This window comes from Caloenas nicobarica, chromosome 12, assembly GCF_036013445.1.
Source record: "Caloenas nicobarica isolate bCalNic1 chromosome 12, bCalNic1.hap1, whole genome shotgun sequence".
In the NCBI taxonomy this organism is placed as follows: domain Eukaryota; kingdom Metazoa; phylum Chordata; class Aves; order Columbiformes; family Columbidae; genus Caloenas; species Caloenas nicobarica.
The window spans coordinates 15,798,541-15,820,469 of NC_088256.1; the positions used below are offsets into that span (position 1 = coordinate 15,798,541).

Here is a 21,929-nt window from a genome sequence, read left to right on the forward strand (position 1 = left end):
CAGGGACATGAACCCCACGGGCAGAGCATCCCCCGCCCTTGGTTTCAGGATGACAGGAATTAAAATACACACCATGGTTCTTTCTAGGGACAAGAGTGATCTCCCCAGGGAGCATGAGGGGACAGTGTAGGAAACTATTACCTTTCCATTATAATAGGCCCAGGCAGGATCTCTCAGCAAAGCATGTTTTATTAACGATTTTGCAAGACCGGGTGTTCTATGTAAAGGTAGGCACATGGAATAGGGCAAAAAGCCACTGCTTATATTCCCTGAAATCCCGTCTGCAAATTCCCTCCCCTGTTCCCCATGGGTTGGTACTGCAGGGTTTACAGACAGCCTGATGTCTGCCTCAGTTTACTTCTCTCATTCATCTAATTCTAACAATCCCCTTCCCCTTATCAATCTTTTAAAAATATGGGTTCCTGGCTCTTTGGCTACCCTTCTCCCTATATTAACTTTTGCAAATACAGGTATCAGTATGCATTCTGGGATTAGTTCGAAGAGGCCTTGTTTTACATGAAGGATTTATAGTCTGATGTCTCTCAGTCCTTCCCCCTCCTCGCTGGGCTCAGGTGCCAGATCAGTTGCCAAAACAACATTCCTCCTTCAGTGGCTCCTCACAACAGGGGACACCCCACACCGCCCTGGGGAGCGGGAGATCAACCCTGAAGAACCAGGGATGGGGACAGGGGACAGCCCAGGGACACCCGCACCCCAGCTGGGATGGGGACAAGACATAGCCTGGGGGACACCCGCACCCCAGCTGGGATGGGGACAGGGGACAGCCCGGGGACACCCGCACCCCAGCTGGGATGGGGACAGGGGACAGCCCGGGGACACCTGCACCCCAGCCGCGATGGGGACAGGGGACAGCCTGGGGGACACCTGCACCCCAGCTGGGATGGGGACAGGGGACAGCCTGGGGACACCTGCACCCCAGCCGCGATGGGGACAGGGGACAGCCCGGGGACACCCGCACCCCAGCTGGGATGGGGACAGGGGACAGCCCGGGAGTCACCTGCACCCCAGCTGGGATGGGGACAGCCCAGCGAGGGAAGGGCCCCGTGCCGACACGGAGCCGCCCCCCACCCGCATCTCCGGGCAGCGGTACCGCGGGGGCCGAGGGCGGCTCTCCGCCCCTCCGGGGAGGCGGCTGCCGCCGCGGGCGCTCCACCCTCGTCCCCCTCCCTGTCCCCAGCCCCCGCTCCGGGCCGCGGCCGCCGCAGGCCTCTGGCCGCCTGGGAGCGCGGCGGCGCCGCGGCCATGTTGAGGGCGGGGAGCGGGGAGGCGGCGCCGGGGCCGCTGCGGGGTGCGGCGCCTCCCCGCTCCTCGCTGCCGCCGCCGCTCCTCCGCGCCGCCCGCAGCCGCCGCCGCCGGCGGGCCGCCCCGCTCCATGGCGACCCCCAGCCCCTGCATCGTGGTGAGTGCGGCCCCCGGCGCCGCCGCGGCCTCCTCCTCCCGGCCCGCCGCGGGCAAGCCCGCCCGCTGCCGCCGCGCCGCGCCGGGGGCTGCCCGGCGCCCGAGGGGTGTGCGGAGGGGTCTCCCCCTTTGCCGCCGGCGGCGGAGGGGAGGGGGGGGGGGGGCCCGCCTGCCCCTGGAAACGCGCTGATCCGCGAAGGAGCGGGGCGGGGGGTCCCTCGGCGCCGGGAGCCGCCACCCCGCGGAGTCACCTTGAGGGGAGCCCCGGCCTGCCGCCGCCGGGCCCGGCGGCTCCCGGCCCGGCGCTCTCCCTTCCCGCGGGGCCGCCGGGCAGCGCGGGGCTGGGCCCGCGGCCCCGGGGGGTTTAACCCCGGGGGGAGCCGGAGTTGCCGCCTCGGAGATGAAGGTGAAATAAGTTCCCACCGGCAGAGCCCGGCGCGGCTCAACTTCCTATTCCTGTTGCTTTTCGCAGCGTGCGGAGGCAGCGCGTTGTTAGTGAGAGCCCGCGGCGGGCTGTGAGTCGCTTAAATCTTTAAATTAGGGTGTATTTTTGGAGGAAGAGCATTCTGGGGATTTTTTTTTTTTTTTTTTTTTTTTTTTTCTCCATCACTGCTAGATCTGCTCAGGCTCCTGCATATTCATTCTTATTTATTTATTTAAAGCCAGCGCCGGATGCTCATGAAATACATGTGGTGTCTGATGGCTGAGGGCTGTGGCGGCCACGAGGTTGTGGCTGTAAATCCCTGCAGTCAATAAATTAAAAAAAAAATCTGATAAAATCTATAGGAAGGGCCCATTCCCTACCAAATGCAGAAAGGTGGGTTTAGCAGGCACGCTAGATAAAATGATGGGTCTGAACCGCAGGAAAATACCATGTGTTTTGTGAGGAACCCGACTCGTTCCTTAAAATAACAGCCTGCTCTGGATTGCAGGGACCCCGATCAGCGGCGTGGTGCCTGGGTAGCTCACGGAGAGTCTGTTTTGGATGGGAGGGTGAGATACTCGTTAAATTCCCCACGTGAAATACTCATTAGGGGGTTAAATGACAAAAAAACCATGTAAGCAGTTGGCTGACCACAGGCCAGGTAAGTGCTTCCTTGGGTATGGAAATAAGGTGGTGCCCTGCAAGGGCAGCAGTAGCCAAAATGGATACTTAAAATGTCTGCACTGGTGAAGCTTTATTTTTCCCTCTGAAATTCCTTCATTTTACATGTCATAGCGTTCAGCTGCATAACCAGAGAATGAAGTAATTAAGAAACGCTGTCGTTTTCAGGGACGGCTATTCTTGATGCTGTTGCAACAATATGCCCTGAACCTCAGCAGTGTTTGGTACAATTATATACATATACTAATCCCTTGTCCTAATTAATATACACTGGCTAATGTAGCAGGCTGTTTCATACAAGGAATTTGCCTGTGCGGAACAGGTTGCTGAAGCAGGGCTTTCATTTCGGATTCTGAAAGATCTCGAAGCTCCAGGGTTTGCAGATGGTGGTCTGAGAAGGCTCGATTCACAGCAGCGTCACTCGTCGTGCTATCAAAATCAAAGGTGTAAAAAAGCTCCTTGATTATTTTTTTAATGGATAAGGAGATTAATTGAGGTGTAGTAGTTTCATTTTCCCGCCCTCTGACGCAGGAGAATGTTGATAGGATTTAATTTCTTCCCCACATTGTACTGAACAACAGCTTATGCGGTATTTCAGGCAACTCTTGTGAACTGTACGTTCCGTTCGATTACGCTTCACGCTATGTTCAGTGTGAGTAATGCTTTTATAGAGAGGGAAAGTAAGGTGATCCTGGTGAGTGCGATGGGTTTGATAATTCCCAGAATAAAGCAAAGGACTTGCAGTTTCTTACCACAGACTTTCTATATGGCTTTGTAGAAATCTCACCTTACTTCCTTTTCAGATTGGCGATGATGAACAAGGTTACGACCTGGACTTGTTCTGCATACCTAAACATTACGCAGACGACTTGGAAAAAGTCTATATTCCTCATGGGCTCATCATGGACAGGTTGGTTTGACTTCAGACAGTAACTGCTCCAGCTGATTCCATGACTCTGAAATCAACAGTCTCGTAGTGATAGTTTTGTTGCCTGGTGACTCTCTAAATAGATTACATGTAATTAGGGACTAAGAAGTACAAGTGATAATTAACTCTTTCTTGTTTGGCTTCTAAGAGTTTGCACGTTTGCCGTCAACGCTATTGTTTGGAAATTTGTCGTAATTCTCAAGCAAAATGTTGTGGTGCACAGCAATCTGTGACTTTGTTTCCAGCGTTTCTTTGATGTTTCACCTTCTTAAGGCCTAATTAGAAGACATTATTTGTTGTGCCAGTTCAGTCTGAAAGCAATTATAGTCTCTTGAATTCCTTTAGGATATTATTAAAAGTAAATTATTAATCACATAATCTTAGACTTTCTCCTGTTCGCGTGGTAGATAAGTAATATCCAACTTTCCCCTACCTTCTAGGAAGCACATTAGCCTCTGTAAATACCGATCTGTCGCTTCTGTGGTTGCTGAAATCTGGGATGCTGTGGAAGTTTTATCTCATGTGATCAGAAATAGGTGCATAAGCCTATAAGGCATTTTTGGTTTATTTTGTGTTTGATAGTTGCTTAATTCCCTTTAAGAGAACGAACAATAAATTCAGTGAAGGAGTTGTTTGAGACACACAACCGTTTAAGAGCGGTGCTGGGTGGATCTTCCTGGAACGCATCTAGATTTTGCGTTGTACTGTTTGATTAAATACAATAAAATTTGCTATAGAATATTTTTTAAAATATTGTGAAAACTTTGCACTGGAAGTCCATATATAGGAAAAAATTGGATGAAGTGCATGTCGTTAAGTAACTGACATAACTTTTATAATGGTAGGCTTTCTCTGAGGAACCTGCTGTCAGCTGGCACACAATAAATACATAGCATGCTTTCTAAAATAAACTACAAGATAAAATTAGAAACAATGGCTGCAGAAAAACGGCGCAGTGTTCTCTTGCTCTGCTTTGTTGGTACTGTATTTTGCAGTTAGGATAAATTTCTGGTATTGTAGCTTGGCAGATAAACATAAGCTATTTTGTCTACAATTTGAGAATTTTCTTGCTCCTCAGTGAGGGCTACTGCCTTTTTGATTGTGGTCGCTTACATTGCTCTATGCGTGGAAGCTGAACGTGTCTTTCGAAGGAGAAATCACACCTTAGCATCACATATCTGACAGTGAAACAGCTTCAGGGTGTTAAGATTTGCTTTGGCTGAGCGTGACATATGAAAACAAAGGCGTTTGGCAGTGTTGGTATTAGAATAACCTTGAAAATCGAAACTTTGTTGACCAATACCATGTAAAAGTGACTGAAGTGGCAGGCAAATATTTCTGAGTGAAATGTGTTGCCAAGTTTGCGCTTTTGTTTGCTGATGTTGTCACTGGTATAAAATGCTGCTGCTATAGTAAGCAAATGCAATGTGTTATGACAACTAACTCTTTCTTGGGTTTGTACAGGACGGAGAGGCTGGCACGAGAGATTATGAAGGGCATGGGAGGACACCACATTGTAGCTCTCTGTGTGCTCAAGGGTGGCTATAAATTTTTTGCTGATTTATTAGACTACATCAAAGCACTGAACAGAAACAGTGACAAATCAATCCCCATGACTGTCGACTTCATTAGATTGAAGAGTTATTGTGTAAGTATCTCTGCAATGCTGTGCAATTTTTATATAAATTTTACTAACTTCAATTTATTAACAGAGGTGGTTTAATATTGTTACCGCCAGAATGTGCTAATATTAAACAAATAATTAAGGGAATTAAGAGTTACAAGCTAATTTACTTTTTCTCTACCTTATTTTATAATATTTTCTTTTACACTTTGATCTCTCCATAGCCCAGTAAAATCCTTATGCAGAGCAGAGACACCTTTTCCATGTCCTTCACTTGTTAGACAATTTGCTCTCTGCCCACTACCCTGTCACTAGAGCTGTGGCTCTAGAATAGTACACAGGATCCTCCTGCAGCTGTGGTTAGAGAAATTTAATTATAGGAATTTTTATGTGGCTTAGACATCATTCATTGGACAAGAAGATGTGAAAGCTGCAAAAATGGTTATACCCGAGTTCCCTACCTCAGCTTTCATTGGGCTCGAGCAAACAATGAACAAAATGAGTCGGATTTGGCCTTGAGGAAAAACTAGATTCGTGATTAGTGACCCCTGAATATGGCACTACCTTTCCAAGACTAGGTATAGGTTGCCTTGGGTTTACATTTTTGGAAAATTACTTATTTTCGTTCCGAACACAAGGATTTAACTTTATAGGGAAATCGAGCATTCTGTAACATGAGATAATGGGTGAGTTTTATAGAAGGAAGCACGAGGTTATGTTGTGCGGGTCAAAGGAAGAAGCAGCTGTATGTTAGTACTGTATCCTTCCTGCCTTACTGACGGCCTAGTCTTGTGTTTTCAGGATAGTATTGGTGATTTGTTCCATAAGACCATCTGTAGCATGGAAATAATTACATTTTTTGGTTTCGGTTCTGGGTGTTGGAATAATTTTTCTTGTAAGGTTATGCTGTTAGTTCTGTCTCAGCAATTTTACATTCAAGTCAGCAGTATAAGCTACTTTTCGCAGTTGGAGATGAGCGCCTGTTCCAGTAGAAAAAAATAGAGATGACTAAATTGGAAGCTCAGCTTCATCCTTCGTTTCGTTAAACCGTGAAGCCGGAGGTGGATTTATTTGCAGAATTAGTTTGGACTGTTGAAGATCTTCATAAATTCATGATTGCTGTGGAGTGATCTGTTAACACCGCACGGCAAAGCCCAGACCTGAGCGGGGCTTTGGTCAGGTCTGTTTGCAGGACGAGCAGCCCCGGCTGCCCGAGGCGCGCACGCAGCGGGGGTTACCTGGAAACCACCTTCACATTTGCTGAACGCCAGGCACTCATTTAGCCACGCTCTCCAACGAGAAGGCAAGGCTGGGCAGAAAGGTTCGTGCACCGTGTTGAAATCAGTGGGCAGGAGCTCCCTGGCATCCTTTCCTTCTGCTCTCCTCAAAAAGGTTCAGGCTCCTGCTGCTGGTCCACTTAACCACGGAGCCACCACATGCCCACGTATTCTGCCTGTAAAAGCCACAACAGAAAGCTGAATGTTTCTATTACAGGATGATACGTTAAAGAATAGGAAACGATGACTCCTGCCTTTTTTTTTTTTTTTTTCCTGGTGAGGAAATTGTGTATCTTCTGCTTTCTTCAAGGAACACTTCCAATAACTTACTCAGCTTGTTTAAAAAACAGTATAAAGCCTACACCCTTCCACTCTTTCCACTTTCTAACTTGGAAAAAACTATAGGAGAAATGGTTTGAAACACCTGAAAAAACCCCTCTGTTAGAAAGCAAGGCTGCCTTATACACATTTTCTTTGCTCATACTGGTGTGTTAGGCATGCTGCGGTTCATTCTGGTGCTATAGCTGCTTTTGTTACTCCCCAGAACTGCAGTGCCTTGATATTAATAGGAGAGTGGGTAGCAAAATAAGTTTTATGGAAATTAAAATCCTGTTTTTGTAATAAAACTGAGTAGATTAAGAGAAAAGCAGAGAAATTTAGATGCAAAGCTGTCTAAGCAGAATGTTTTCCTTGAGGTGTTGGCTTCAGGGTTTTTGGCTTTGTCAGCCAAGGCTATAAAAAATGTTTTCTTGTCCTAGACGAGTGAGGAGCTCCTGTTACCTGATGCCTCCACTACAGTATTTATGAGCATTTCATTGCTGTGGACTCTGTTAGGTGGTTATTAATATCCAGACTTATCCAGTCTATCAAGATATGCAATCTAAAGGACATAAGATTGTCCTAACATGAACATGTATGTGACAGACTAACTAGGTCTTCCATCATGAATAGTGTCAGAATGCTAAATCTGCTCTTCAGTTTCCATCCGTGCTTTCCTAGACGAAGGGATCCGCGTTGCTAGCGATGTGAAGACCATTGCAAACTGTGATGGACACTGGAAAGTGGAGCTTGCTCTCTTGTCGCTGTCTTTGGATGCGATTACTAGATGACGCTGCCTCCCTTTACAGACTGGGTAAAAGATGTTAAAAATACCCTGGTCTCATAAATAAAGCAGCTGAACTCATGTAGTGATTCTGGAATTGATGTCATTGAGGTTCTATTCTGCTTTCAAACCGATCGTTTAATATTTACAAGCATATGGGTGTTTTTGTGTGTGTGTGTTCAATGCAAAGTTCACAGTGTTCTGCACCCAAAAATAATTCTCTAAGAATACTGACGTGATCAAGCTGTGATTAAACTTTGTTTGTAACTCCAGCTTTTCGAGTCCTTACAGATGAATTTTAATGATCTGGCAGCTTGTTAAGAAATGGAAAGATAATGTTTGTGAATAGACCCAAATCTTGGTATTCTTCGCAAACAATTAATTTTGTTTGTGCTACAAAAATAATGATTTTTCATCAGTCTCCTGCATTTAAACTTGGAAACGAGCAGACGTTGCTTACGTAGTCACGAAGGGCAGCCAAAAGACAATGGATGTCTTGCGCTGTCGCTTGGGAAAAACGGGGATTTTCGGTGGAGTACATGGTAAAATCTGGTTAGGCTGGTCAAGGCAGTACTCCGAAAAATCTCTGTTAACCAAGCCTTATAGCAAATACTGTAAGGAATTTAAAATGCCTTTTTAAAAGGTGATCTTGGAGTCACTTGAGTCAGGAGTTCCAATCTTGTAAAGCATTATTGTTTTCCAGCAGCGGCAACGGGAAGGCAGTGAAAACAGAACTAAACATTAAAACTCTTATGTGTTAAACCACAAAGCATTAAAGTCTTACCAGTACTGAAATCAGAAATAATGCTCCTGAAGATAATTAAAACATTGCTTAATTATTAAGCAAAGTTCTTTCCAATGGAAATCTGGTTACAACCAGTGCCGGAAATTGTTTAACTGTTTTTTGTCCTTTAATTGCTCAGGGTCTTGGTGCCTGCATAGGAATGCAGGTTTATATGCCAATGAAGATTTATATGTTGCATTAAAAAGTGTAGCAGTTTGTATGGTTCTTGGTGGGAAGGAGCAGGCGAATTTCTGTATGTTAGATTGTTTTTCTCTAATGATCATCATACTTTAATACACATAATGCGAGGTTTACTGTAACCTATGGGGTTGTGGTATTCCTGTCTGAATACAGTGTGCTGCTTTGTAGCCAAACAGATCATCAGGAACCTGTCCTTATGCATGTACCAAGGACTGTCTGTCATCTGTGCACGTAATTTTAATGGAACAAGTACCCGTAACATCTTTCTCCATCATAGTTTTGTAAGGAATTATGGTTTTTTACATCCTTCCATGGAAGGAGGATGAAATCCCTCTCAGCGTAGGAATAGATAAGAGAGAATCCTGTAACACAAGCAAGGAAAAGCTTAAAGAAGCTGTCATTTCAGATAATTTTAAGATAGGGTGAACACAGCAAAAGTCCTTTAGCTTTACGGATACAGTGGTTAACCGAGGTACATTTTTGTGAGTGATGTAGCCAGTATCTCAGGCATTCAGCAGCAGTGTGTGTATCTGCTGGGACAAGCCCTAATCGTTTTGGACTTTTTTTTTTGTTACTTTTTCAGCACAGCAATATTGCTGCTCAGTTTACTTACTGTTCACACTGTTATGGAAGCACTGAAACAGTTGGCTGTTTATCCAAAATGAATGTTCCTTATAGTAATGAAACATGGTACTTCAGGGTAATTTCAGAGTGGTGTAACTCAAACTAATGTTTTCTTTAGAACACATGGGGTAAAACTAAAAAGATGCTTTTTTTCTAATAATTTGGTCGGTGTGGGTTTGTTTTGTGTTTTTGGTTTTTTGGTGGTTTTTTTGTGTCATAGAATTCTTAAAAGGAAAGTATATGTTAGTCTTGTCATCTGCTTTTACGTGCCTAGAGCTGTCAGCACTTCTTTATCCTAGACCATTGACACCACTGTCCAAAGGATTTTAAGACATTTTCTCTTTACTATCATCCCAGTGTTACTTACAGTGTGCTTGGTGTGTGCCTCTCTAAATAATATTTCCCCTTTTTTTGTGATAACAATTTTAAATTTTGCCAACAATTCACTCCTACAAGCTGTTTTTAACTTTTGTCTAGAACAGTTCATTTACGTTTGTACCAAAGTTTGGTTTTACTGAAGCAAAATGCTGTGTTGTAGTGATAGTGTACCTATGCAGCTGTTCAATTACTAGAAGTAGTTTGATTTGTCACCAATATTTGTTGTAAACTAGGCAAATATAAGCTTTTCTGGGTATTTTTGTAGCTTATATTTGTGAAGATTAATCTGTGCCTTGTTTGCAGACGTTGTTATTATGATTGCTTATTCTTATTCGAAGAGTAAGGCTTTTTTAAAGCATTAAAGTTTAAAATGTAAACTATGAGCCATATAGCAGCTTGGAAAGTGAAGTGCTTTTTGTCTTATTTCCATATGTGTAGGGAATGTATAGCAAATCATATCTTTTTAGATACATATGTGTATATATAATGTTCACAAATAAGAGATAGTGCCTGTGTTTATGCAGTTCTCTCGTTAAACAATCTTTAATCTGAAATACCGTTTTGAATTTTATCACTTGTAATTTCTTAGTTAATAGAGAGACACTGTTGGTGCTGTGTTTCTGAAAGCATTAACATTCACTGGTTATGTACTTTGCAATTTTTATATTTACTGGAAGAAAAAAATTATTTTAATTCAGATAATGGTAACACTCACCCTCTTTTTTAGAATGATCAGTCAACTGGAGATATAAAAGTCATTGGCGGAGATGACCTCTCAACCTTGACTGGAAAGGTAGGGCTCTTCCTATGTTTAAAACCGAACAAAACCACTAAAGAAACCACATACCTCCTTTGTTTTAAAGCTGCTTTTTTAGTGTATAAAGATTATAGAGTTTAAAAAAATGAAAATGGAAGATTTTCATTTACATATTTGCCCCTGCATATTAGGAGAGTGGATAAGCCCCACCGAAGCCGTCAGTTTAGTCTGGACTTAACAAAAATAAACCTATTCACGGTGTTGAGTTGAGGAGCGGAGGGTCCCGTTACAGGCAGGGAGGAGAGAAGGAAATCGGAGAATGTGAGCGGGGAATCTGCTGTTCTCCGGTGGCCGAGCCAGACGTTGGGGTTAAAGCGTCAGTGCCTCCTGCTCTGTCACAACACGTCACTGTCCCCGTCTCGCCAGGGAAGGTTCAGATTGGATATTAGGAAAAAATTCTTCCCAGAAAGAGTTGTCAGGCATTGGAACAGGCTGCCCAGGGCAGTGGTGGAGTCACTGTCCCTGGAGGGGTTTAAAAGGCATTTAGACGAGGTTCTTAGGGACATGGTTTGGTGCCAGAGTTAGGTTGGGTTATGGTTGGACTCGATAATCCTGAGGGTCTCTTCCAACTGAAATGATTCTATGATTCTCCTTATGCATATGTGGTCTCTAAGGCGTGTATGTCACCGTTCAGTGTAAAGGATGTAGATATGACAGAACTGTACGTGTCTCTATAATACGACACTCTTTGCTTTAGAAGAATACGAATTATGTAGATGCTGGTTTTGTTCTCTCTTGCATGTATCTAGAATTCTCAGTCTAAATAATTTAAAGACCGCTTTGTACTCGGCATGAGATGTTGAGGAGAATCTCGTTGCCAGCTAATTGTAATTAGAGCATCAGGAATGTAAACTGCATAGAATTTGTTGTTACATGTGTAAACATACATAAATGGTAGTAGAAATATTTAGCTTCAATGAAAATTAATAACTTATAGAGGGTAACATATATAAGAAGTGGCATATTCTTTAGATATTAATCTGTTTTCCTTTTTTTTTTTTTTTGTTCTTCCCACCAGAATGTTTTGATCGTAGAAGTAAGTATTATGTTTCACTTTGAAGTTCTAATGTGTGACTGTTAGAAGAGTTGTAGTAGAAGTGATTCTTAAGCCAGAAAACCTACAGGTTTTGGTTTCAAGGTTTCCAGCTTCTGAATTTTGCAAGTGGGCTCTGAATTTGAAAGGATCTGTGTTTTGAATTCTCAAATTGCATTCAACTGCCAAATTTAACAAGGAAAATATCCATGTAAAATTATTTGTAGTTGCTTTCAGTTTTCTGGGATTCCGTCAATTTGAATTTTTAAAATTATTTATTTGTTTTCTTTTTATATTTTGTTTTATTTTTAAATTCTAAAAAGTAGCCTGAAAGAAGTGATATAAAGCATATTATTGTTCTGGGTTTATAACAGCAATCTAGGAAATTAAACTGCAGGAGTAGAAAGAAGTTCCTAGTAAGAAGATCTTAAAATATGTGAAAAACAGATCTAAGCCCAGCGTCCCTGTGTATAATTTGTTTAGAGCGTAGTGACATAGAGAAGGCCAGTTCCTAATGAGCATTTTGCAGTTGCTAAATTCCTGTTCCTCTGTCTTTTGATGGTTTTTTGGGTGACACCAGGTACAGTACAGCTCAGTTCAATCTCCTAGTAGGTACTGTTGCTTAATTCTTCCTTTCATAGCTCTTTCTAATGGGCAGCGTTGCTCATGGTCAGTAAGTGTTGTTCTGACAAAGGCTGTTCTTGAGCAAACTGCCAGGTCCAGGGTTGGGAAGGAGCAGCCGTAGGCAGGAAAAATGTACATGCAATCTAATAATGGCTTAAGGCTCCAAATAATGGAAACAGCTTTGTTTGTAAGCAAAGAAACAGCTTTGACAACTCATTCAGCTGCCAAGGGGAAGGATGTTTCCTCTGTCATAAAATGTGGTGGTGCGGGGGTTTTTGCCTTCTTTTAATTTGAGGAGGTTGTATATTATTCCACAGGAATCACATTCAGTTCCAAAATTCATATGAAAATAGTGTGTATACAGCAGTCATCTGTGTGACCAGTGCTGTCCTTTGAAGTATATTTTGCTTCGCATAGGCAGATGCATTTAATTATGTATCTGCTCCATTTCAGATGAATGTATGTCTTCAAAGCCCCAGACAGAGAATTAGGTTAGTTTCTCATTTGTTCAGTGAATCATCTGTCCGCCGACTTGTCTTATACGCTATCAAATATGAGACCCTTTACCAGTCATGGTTTTGACTGTCAAACAATAAAAATGCACATTTATTGTAGTTTTAATATCTTGTGCACCGGAGCACTAGGCTTTTCTATACAGCATCCCTTTAATGTCCAAAAAAATCTGAACAAAATTGATATTCACCTCCAATAAACAGATAATCACACAACACAAAATCAGTAATAGATTCTATTTTTCTTTGAGAGTATGGAAGTAGCTACCTCTGTTTATTTGCCGGCTTTTATTTTTATCTGTATATCTGTATGTCTTTAACTTTTCTTGAGTTTATAACCATGATTAAAAGCATTAAGTGTTAAAGGTGGTCTGTTGAGTTTTTTGGTTGATTTTTATCCTAATTGGGAGTTGTGGGAAAATAAGCTGAGACCAGGACATTGCTGCTTCTTTATTATCTGCCTCTTTCACTTCAATGGACTTGATTTCAGGCGAGGGTAAGGACTGTCCCTCTAAAGACTGTGTGATTATTTCAGTCCAAATGAGGAGACAATTTCTGATGCTTCAGTTGTAAAGCAGATGTTCTTTTTTTCTGCTTCTATGTGCAGTGGATGGGATTAAAATGCTGTGTCAAAATTCATTTTAGCGTGTTTTGAGTATAGACTTTAGAACTGCACCCAGATATTCCCAGTGCAGTTTCTTGGGCTATTTCTTGCATCTGTAATGTAAATTACACTCCTTTTTCTTAATTGCAATAATGGGTTGTTCTCCCTATTTTCTCTTGTGTACATCTGTCTGTAACTGAGCTCGACGGCGAGACTAACGTTACTCTTATCGTATTCGAATTAAACATTGTTTATCTAATAGTTGCAAGGAGCACAAGCCATAAAAACTCTAAAAGGAGCCAAGAAGGTCATTGTTCAGCAACTGCTTTCAAAGTCATCGTTATCCACAACAATTAAGAGCTACTGTTAATGTGTGCAATCAGTTTACTGAGCAAAGTCATGTAAGGACAACACAGTGTTACACGTCACCTATATTTGATTACAGTGTTTTGGCATATTTTCATGCTATTGCGGGTGAGCAATTTCTGTGGTAGACACTTGAAAAATGCTGCTGTGACACGTTTAATATTCCTTCTTACATGAGTTTTTTATTTTCAGGATATAATTGATACTGGTAAAACAATGAAAACGTTGCTGTCTCTACTTAAGCAATACAATCCAAAGATGGTGAAAGTAGCCAGGTAAATTTTTAACTATGATTATTTGTGCTGTATTTGACCTTAAGAATGACGCACAGTGAAGGGAAAAAAAGAAACTGTAAAATACATTTCCATGGAAGAGAAATGGGAGGGGACATTTCTGCAGGAGTCATATGCGATGTGATCTGTTGAAGTTGAGTAATTGTTTAAACTCCAAAAGCACTTCTGCTTGTTACGAGAACGTGTGTTCGTTAAAGCTGGCAGAAACGCTGTTCTTCCCAGTCTTATCGTTGGAGGAATTTCAGTGCTTTAGAAGAGGATAGATTGTATGTGCCTGGTACATGTCTTGCCTTATCATATTATGATCAGATTTGTGGGCTTTTAACAGCATAAGTCCAAGTTAGGTTTAGAAATACATGGAAGAATTTAAATCTTTTAGACTTATTAAAAATACCCTCTCAAGTTGGTAGAGGTATTTTCAACACAAATTTAGTTCTTAAATATAGACTTTTTTTACTAGAGAAGGGGATTAAAAAAACCCAGTGGTTGTCAGTTACAGATATGAATTATCTATCCAAACATATTTGTTTCTCGCTCACACTATCTGCAACTTCAGTATACCTGTGCAGTGGAGACCTTTTTTTAGTTTGCCTTCTTTAATTGTAGGATTGAATTAGTTCGCACACCAATGTTACTGTTTGTGTAGTGTGCATAGTGCAGCTGGGCTTTAGAGGTCATTCTGTGAGTGTCACCCAGCCATATGCTATTCCAGGCTTTTCTACTTAGTTACGTATTTAATCAATTAGTTTGAAAACATTTTACAATTAAATAACTTAAAACCAACAAGAAATGTTGAGTATAATATATTATTAGCCAATATCAACGTTCTTCCTACTTCTTTTTAAATTGCATCTTTTGCGCTGCTGTGCTGTGGTTGTGTATTTTACCATAAAAGCATAATGATTGCTGGGGATTAGAGATAAAGCAGAGCCGTGTGTAATATCTAATCAGTTGTGTTGCCATAACGATGTCAAAGCAGTTGTTAGACGTTCGAGAACAGCTCTTCTCACTGATAATCTGGAGGTGACCTGCTGGAGGTGAGGTCATTGAGGATTTCTTCCTGGCCGGATTAAGTGTGCCAAATTTTAAGTATTCATCCCCATCCTAACACCGCAGTGTACATCATGAACATTACCTAGTGTGAGCAAAGTCCAGTTTCCTATTGTTTAAACCCGTTGCAGCAATTTGGGTCTGCCAGAGCCCTGAGCGGGTCAACATGATCATTCTAGATGGTCTTAAGTGTAATGTTCTTAATTACTTCACTTGCCTCTCTTCTTTCCACTCTTTTTTTTTTTTTTTTTTTTTTTTTTTTTTTTTCATTTCTCTGACAACTAAGCAGTTGTAGTGGGGAGATGTGAATTAATGCTAATATGATTTTGGGGTTTCTTTAATCGAATCCTGCACCAGTTCTCAAACATGAAGTCTCACAACTTAGAAGTTTCAGAAACTGTCCGAAATTGAAACTGTGACTCTGACAAACGAAGCTTCAGGCGTGATCCAGGAGGGGGAAGGTCTGTGCTTAACACACAGCGTTATACTGACCTCTCTCTTTGCATTCAACCATCGACCACCTTTTCTTTTCCTCCCAAAGTCCCTCTATCTCAAAGACAGACAAACGTCAGGCTTGCGGGCTTGTTCTGAGAGGTGCTTAACTTAATAATGAACAAATCAAATTAATCTATAATAGCAGGGCATTTCTCTCTGCTACAGTACTTCCAACTTAGTATTCCATTCTTTTTACACCTCTGACTATTAATTCTGGAAAAGTGGAGCTGGTTTGTATCACCTGACCATCAGAACCAATTATGTTTTCTTTATGGGGGTAATCAATACTGCCAGTGAAAAACAGTTGGGGACCCGCTGCACAAGTGCAATTGAGGTTGCATTTAAGCAGCTGAACTTTTGCTTCATAATACTAATGCTTTGGAAAAGAGCTCAGTTGTTCTGGCCAGATCCCAAGTTGTCACCTCTTTACCTGTAAGGTAAATTGTGCCTGAAGTTCCTAACACACTTATAACCCCATTAAGTCACTTTTCACAATGAAAATCCATCCAGATCAGTATCTCTTCTTTCTTGCAGACCTGTTAGTTGTTCTTTACGCTGCGAACCATTAATGATTCTGGGAAGTTTTGATTTTGTCATTATGATCAGCTGCGCCTGCAAATAAAATCATACTTTTAAATATGTGTAGTTACGCTTTTAGTTATGCAGATTTAGGGCAAATGCAGCTTCTCTGTCATCAAAACAGTCTCATATATTTGTACCTGCTACTTTTCCATGTTTCAGTTTTACATTGGTTTTATTTGACAGTTTGTTGGTAAAAAGAACTCCTCGAAGCGTGGGATATCGGCCAGACTGTAAGTGACTTTTTGATAACCCTCTTAATTTTTAAAACTATGTCAATGTGTTATGTACCCTTTGGTTAAGGTCCAAGGATGTTCCAAATAATTTTTCACTAATGATTCTTGATAGCTTTTGCACTTATTTAAGGAATTTAAATATTTGGAATGTGTTTCGACAGAGTCAATCCGGATTTGGTCTTTTTTTTTTTCCTGAACTTTTGGTAACATTTTATGATATGAAAAGCAGACTTTTATATTTTGGTCCACGTTACACCCTTTTCACGTGCAAATTCTCTCAGCGTACACGTAGTCAAGTGGTTTGGTCAGCAGAATCTGCTGGGTTCACCTTTGACACTTTGGGGAGTGATTCGAGTGCCTGAGCCTGGCCACCTCATGCCGTTTGGATGTCCTGGGAATGCAGGAGGACCACACGGGGTGGCAGGTCTGATAAAAGCTTACAGTGATAGGATGTCTAAATTGGCACAAAACCGGTTATGTTTACGCATCAGAATTACTCCTTTCTTGTCTTCTTCTGTCTGTCCCAAGACCACAAAGAAAGGAACAGCACCCAGAGCAGAGACTAAATTCCTGTTAGTCTGGACCATGTACTTTCACTCTGGAAGTGGAGTGACTTCAGCAGCAGAAACATATCCTCTTCCTCCTGCTTTCCAAGCTTGCACAATATTCTGGAACCGAAGTTTTTCAATGCCTTAATACTTCAGGTGTTCCCCTCAGCCGGGGACACCCCTCGTTCCCGAGATCTCATTAGAGGCTTAGGTGGGTTCGTGATCTGAGCATCTTGCAGCAGATGACTTGTTTTGCCATCTGGCCGCAGAGACAACCTGTTCCATGCACGACACGTGAGCTCCGAGAGACACCAAAGCAGTAATGACGGAGCTTCCATTTTATTCCTGTATCGTGAGGCTAAGCAGACACGAAACATCACCTTAACATTTCCCAAAGTGCACGCAGCCTTCCCTTTGACTTGTGTGATTTATCTCTTTATTTTCCACTCATTGTAGCCAGGGAGAGAAAAACTGTGCAGCTTTGCTGTGCTCAGGAGTCTCTCATTTTAGCATGAGGGGAGAAAGCCATTTGGAAATTTTATATTACCTGGGGTGCAGGTCCAGCTCCCTGAGGTGCCACCTTTTGAACGGTACTGTGGGGCTGACACGTCAAGCGTCTAGGAAGTGCTGGGAAGCATTGGCTCTTTTTGTACATATTTACAAATTTGCAGGAAATTTTCAAGGAATTTTACGTTCTGATAATAATACCCAATCTGTAGACTGAAGTGCTTCCATTCCTTTCTAGCAGACCGCATGTTAACACCATGCTGCTGCGTGGGAACCAATAAATACATCTATTTAGTTTTTCTTGAGTTGATGAAATAAATCAACAAAGTTAAAATTTTAAAATAGCTCCAATATTAATCTGAGGGTACTTGAGTGGAGGAAATGGAGTGAGTTAGGCTGCATACATATCTATAAAATTTCAGAATGTCTCGTGAAAAGGTCTAGTGAACTATAGGAAGTTCTTTTCTAACATACTGGTGACTTACGGTCTTTTTCAGTTGTTGGATTTGAAGTGCCAGACAAATTTGTCGTGGGATACGCCCTAGATTACAATGAATACTTCAGAGATTTGAACGTAAGTAATTTTTCCCCATATGTTTTTGTCCATTTAAAGCTAGGGAAGAGGAGGAAGGAAAGGAAATCTCCTCGCATCGCTCTCCCCTTCCTGTAAATCACGCCTCACATGCAAATCTGTTCCACTGGTGATGCAAAGATGAGAGCAAACCCTAGAGCAGCAGAACAGTGTTTGGGAGCTCTTATTTTGCTACATGCAAAGTGGAGGCTACACATCTCCTGTCAACTTCGAAATAATGTGGAGTTCGTGAGAAGTTTCTTATCTTACCAGATGTCTGCAAAGAAATAAATGCATTTGCTAATAAGAATTGGAGAAGAGAGACCTTGGAAGTTAAAAAGGGTTCACTTTTTGTTCTAAGTCATTACTTCTTCACCTGGGTCTCACCAACCTTATACCAGACACTGGGTGGGATAATTAGTGAGAGGAGAAAGGCAATGTTGAGATTTTAGGCAAAAAAAGGCTTAAGTCGTGCTACATAAGCAGTATCACAAGATTCTTCCGTGCTGAAACGTGTATAGCATGCTTGTATTTGTTTCAGAAGTGCTTTATTGAATACATATGTAAAACATTGGTCTCTTACGTTCCTTTTCTAACAGGAGCTTTTTATTTTATTTTGCTGCAGCATATCTGTGTGATCAGCGAGACGGGGAAGCAGAAGTACAAAGCATGAAAGCAAGTTCAAGCGCTACGACAACAGAGCTTTGAAATGTTTTGTTTACCGAGTCCTATCTTTCACAGGCTTCACTCTGGTACACCAGCTAAAATTGTAGAATGCCCCAGCCCCATCGTCAGATGCTTTCTATAATTTATTGCATGTACGCTATAAGATCTTGTCTTGTTCATTTATATTTTAGAAATGCAAACAACTAGTGCGATTCTGCACTCCTTATTTTGATTTGCACTATGACTCTACCGACTATTGCTGCCCCTGGTTGGGTTGTGCCGTTTGTGAGCTCCGGAGTCTTTAACTCTTGCAGTGGTAAATTGCTTAAACCTCATCAACCCAGAACTGAAATAGTTCAAGTACTGTAAATGTAAAACATTTTATGATAGGGAAGTCTATTAGTAATATTTTTAAAATCTGTAATTTAAGTTTTATATTTTAATGCACAAATGTGATTGTGATTAATGGATAGTTGCACCTTTGGGTGTTATAAAGCATGAGGAGCAGCCAGTTACAGTATCTGTAATCTCCAAAGAGTTCGTTCAGGTCTCCTGGAGTTGCCTTATTGCTTTAAAGGAAGTCTGGGTGAAAAATGTCTCTTTTTTCTTTGTTTTTTAAAGGAGGTGGAACGACAAAACAGAATGTTTAAAGTCTAGTTTTAGTTAAGCTGCCTGTTTCTGTTAGATTTTTTTTCCTTTAAAAATATCCATCAGCCAGTGGAATTGCCTTTTAAATTTAAACAATTTTAATATATTTGTGAAAAAGTATTGTAATGTTTACTTTATAAGATCTACAAAACAAAGTACTTTAAATAAAGGCTGTCTCTTTAAAATAAGCCCCATACATCTATGCCACTCATTCTGTATATTAAAGTGCTTTTGAAGTTTTCTTCTCAGTAATATTTTTCATAAGTGTTTCTGACAGTGGAGGCAGACTCTACATTTTTTATCTTTATAGAGCTTTTGGTTAACATTATCCTGTCTACAAGAGAGATGATAAAGTGCTGAGGGAAAATATTGAAACACTTGCATGTTCTATAACCAAACCTGATTCCAGAGAAAATGGTTAAGGCACTGTCCTTTGTTCTGTTGTGGCAAAAGCAAAGAGTGGAGATTATATGTTCATTAAACATATACACATGAAAAAAAAAAACCCACAGCCATTTTGTAAGTAATCATTTGAGTTTATTTCACTAACACCTCTGTTCGTGTCGAGTTTAATTCTAACCAAGGCAGCCCATCTCACACCTCGTCCTTGGGCTGTGCGTTTCAGTCCCTTTCCTTACACGTTCCTGTACTTCTGCACATGGATTCTGCCACTGTGTGCTCAGATTTAACGCTGCTCAGTGCTAAATACATAGTGAAGTTTTTGCCAGCCTGTTTTGACAGATTTTTCGGTGGTTTTGAAGTTTGGGTTGTGTTTCTGTACCTGTCCGAGTACTGTGTGTTATCTATCCACGGTGTGTTCACTTACATCTGTAGTAGTTAGTAGCAGACCTACAATATAAATAACTTACACAATGAGTTTAGATCAAATGACCACAATGTGTAGATCTGTATGTAAATCAAAGTTCTCATTAACAAATACTAGAACACTGGTCGTGATTATATTATGCAACGATATCATTAATGTTCCAAAGAGCTTTTATAAACGTGCTATGACGACTAATTGTATTTCTCCATGTCCTAAATAATGTTTACATGTAAGGCTTTTCAAGAACCTATGCTGTCCCTGGGATGACTTCTTATAAAAATACATGATGCATCTCCAAGAAGAGGAAACACAAAAGCAACATAGGAAAGCAGAAACCCACTCGAGAATTATTACATCTATTCAAGTTTTCTCTAGTTCTGGTTGAACTTACGGTCTAATCTGAAAAAGCAGTGTTTCTTCCAACCTTCTTGGTATTTCCTGCTTCATGATGTGTTTTAAAATCAATTCATAGCACCTGGAGATCACACTAGAGGGGAGACTTAAAAGTACCTATTTGCACATGAAAACAGTGAGAATCGATGTTCGATATCTTTTAGGACTAAACCTTTAAATGAGTTTATCCTGAAACGTTTTCCTGTCTTGGTTAAGATGGTTATTGAAATGCTGTGATTTGGGAAGGGCAGGAGAGGTTTGGTCGTAACGAGGGGTTTAATCTTCCAAACTGCAGCTGAGGTGTGGAAATTCCTGGTCTGCCAGGGGTGGGAGTTGGAACTGCACGAACAGGTGGATGTGGTGTAGTCACAGAAGAGGTTTGGGAAGATCCTCCTGAGCTGCACCAACCCCAGGAGCGACGCTGCCCTTGGCCAACAAACCTCACCTGTGTCTGATGGAAAAGGTTGATACTTAAAAAAAAAACCATTAACATCTTCCTGTACATTCTCACATTTCTAATGCTGGGGGATGGGTGTTATATTTTTTCCTTGCGTTTCCTTCACATGGGTGCTCGTCAGATGGCGTTTATCACCCCAGAGGGATTCCTCGTTCAAAAGCTTTTGGTACTCTCTGTGAAAATTGTTCAGAGAAAAAGTTACCCGCTCCCTTGCCGTTGGTAAAACAGTTCCAACACATTGCAGCCTTTTACAGCACCTGTGCATGCACCACAGGAAGGTGAAATCTCACTTGAAAAAAGCTGAAAATGCAATCATTAGGTTTTATTCAGCAATTTTGGTTAAAAGACTGGGTATTTAGTCACACCTCTGAAAGTTAAATGCCAGCTTTATGCAACCCAGACATGTACTGTTAAAAGATTACGAAAGCACAGAGAAAAATCCGATATTTGAACATTTATGTGGCATTTGAAATTCATTATAGCTCCACATTTTATGAATCACAAAACGTATGCTGGGAAAATAATTTTGAATATCTCTAGGCTGTCTCGCCCTGTGACATGTGGCGTTTCCGCGCGTTGCGATGAGTCGCCTGCCGCCGAGCGCTGCCTGGCTTGGTACCGCACGTGTGTGGCTCTGCTTTGGAGCGTTTATTATTCTTGCTTTAAATTCACACTGATCAGAAGCTAAAGCGCTCTGGACAGAGCTGGGAGCTGCGCTTAAAAGTCTTTCTGAGACCTGAGCTGGCAAGTTCACTCGGGGGTTGTGAATCCTGGTTTTGAGAATTGAGACAAACGCGCATCTTTAAGTTGCCTTGTGATTGTATATCCTGACTGATGAAGTGGTGGTGGTGGTTCGCTGTCTGTCCTGCTCTGACAATCCTGCTCGGCCCCCACTAATCCAGCAGCGAGGATCTGACACGACTTGGGGGAGCTGATTACTCTCAGTTCGTTGAAGGGCTGTTCCTGCCGTCTCTGATCGCCTTTAATTCCTCTTCAGGTTGCACCTTGCAAGATCAGATCTCAGCTGAGTACAATCACTTTTATAAGCAAATTAAACATTACAGTTGTCTTTTTTCTTTTTTTTCTTTTTCCTTCTTGTAGTGTTTAAGGACTTTATTTGATTTCACAAGCAGATACAGTCTGATGACTATTCTGATAAGGGAATTGCTTCCTAGCTCTGTGAAGATGCCGATACCCGGTAAGGTCACCGTCATTGCAGACACCGAGGCAAAAGGCCAGAAAAGCACAAGGATTTGGGATGG

At 41.7% G+C, this 21,929-nt stretch overlaps 1 protein-coding gene across 1 annotated transcript; it reads left to right on the top strand.

Moving 5' to 3' along the window:
- The first annotated feature begins 1,291 nt into the window (after positions 1 to 1,291).
- Positions 1,292 to 19,179, top strand: HPRT1 (hypoxanthine phosphoribosyltransferase 1). Its single transcript, XM_065643231.1, has 9 exons — positions 1,292 to 1,420; positions 3,328 to 3,434; positions 4,917 to 5,100; positions 10,170 to 10,235; positions 11,278 to 11,295; positions 13,591 to 13,673; positions 16,002 to 16,048; positions 17,604 to 17,680; positions 18,303 to 19,179. Exons 1-9 carry the CDS (start codon positions 1,394 to 1,396, stop codon positions 18,348 to 18,350), a joined length of 657 nt encoding a protein of 218 aa, XP_065499303.1. The 5' UTR covers positions 1,292 to 1,393; the 3' UTR covers positions 18,351 to 19,179.
- The last annotated feature ends 2,750 nt before the right edge of the window (positions 19,180 to 21,929 follow it).

What these genes read in the sequence shown, in the direction of transcription:
- HPRT1 (XM_065643231.1), top strand. Translation starts at nt 1,394, where the DNA reads ATGGCGACCCCCAGCCCCTGCATCGTG. An exon ending in CCCCCAGCCCCTGCATCGTG is followed by an intron (nt 1,421 to 3,327) that starts GTGAGTGCGGCC and finishes CTTCCTTTTCAG; the next exon opens with ATTGGCGATGATGAACAAGG. An exon ending in AATACTTCAGAGATTTGAAC is followed by an intron (nt 17,681 to 18,302) that starts GTAAGTAATTTT and finishes ATTTTGCTGCAG; the next exon opens with CATATCTGTGTGATCAGCGA.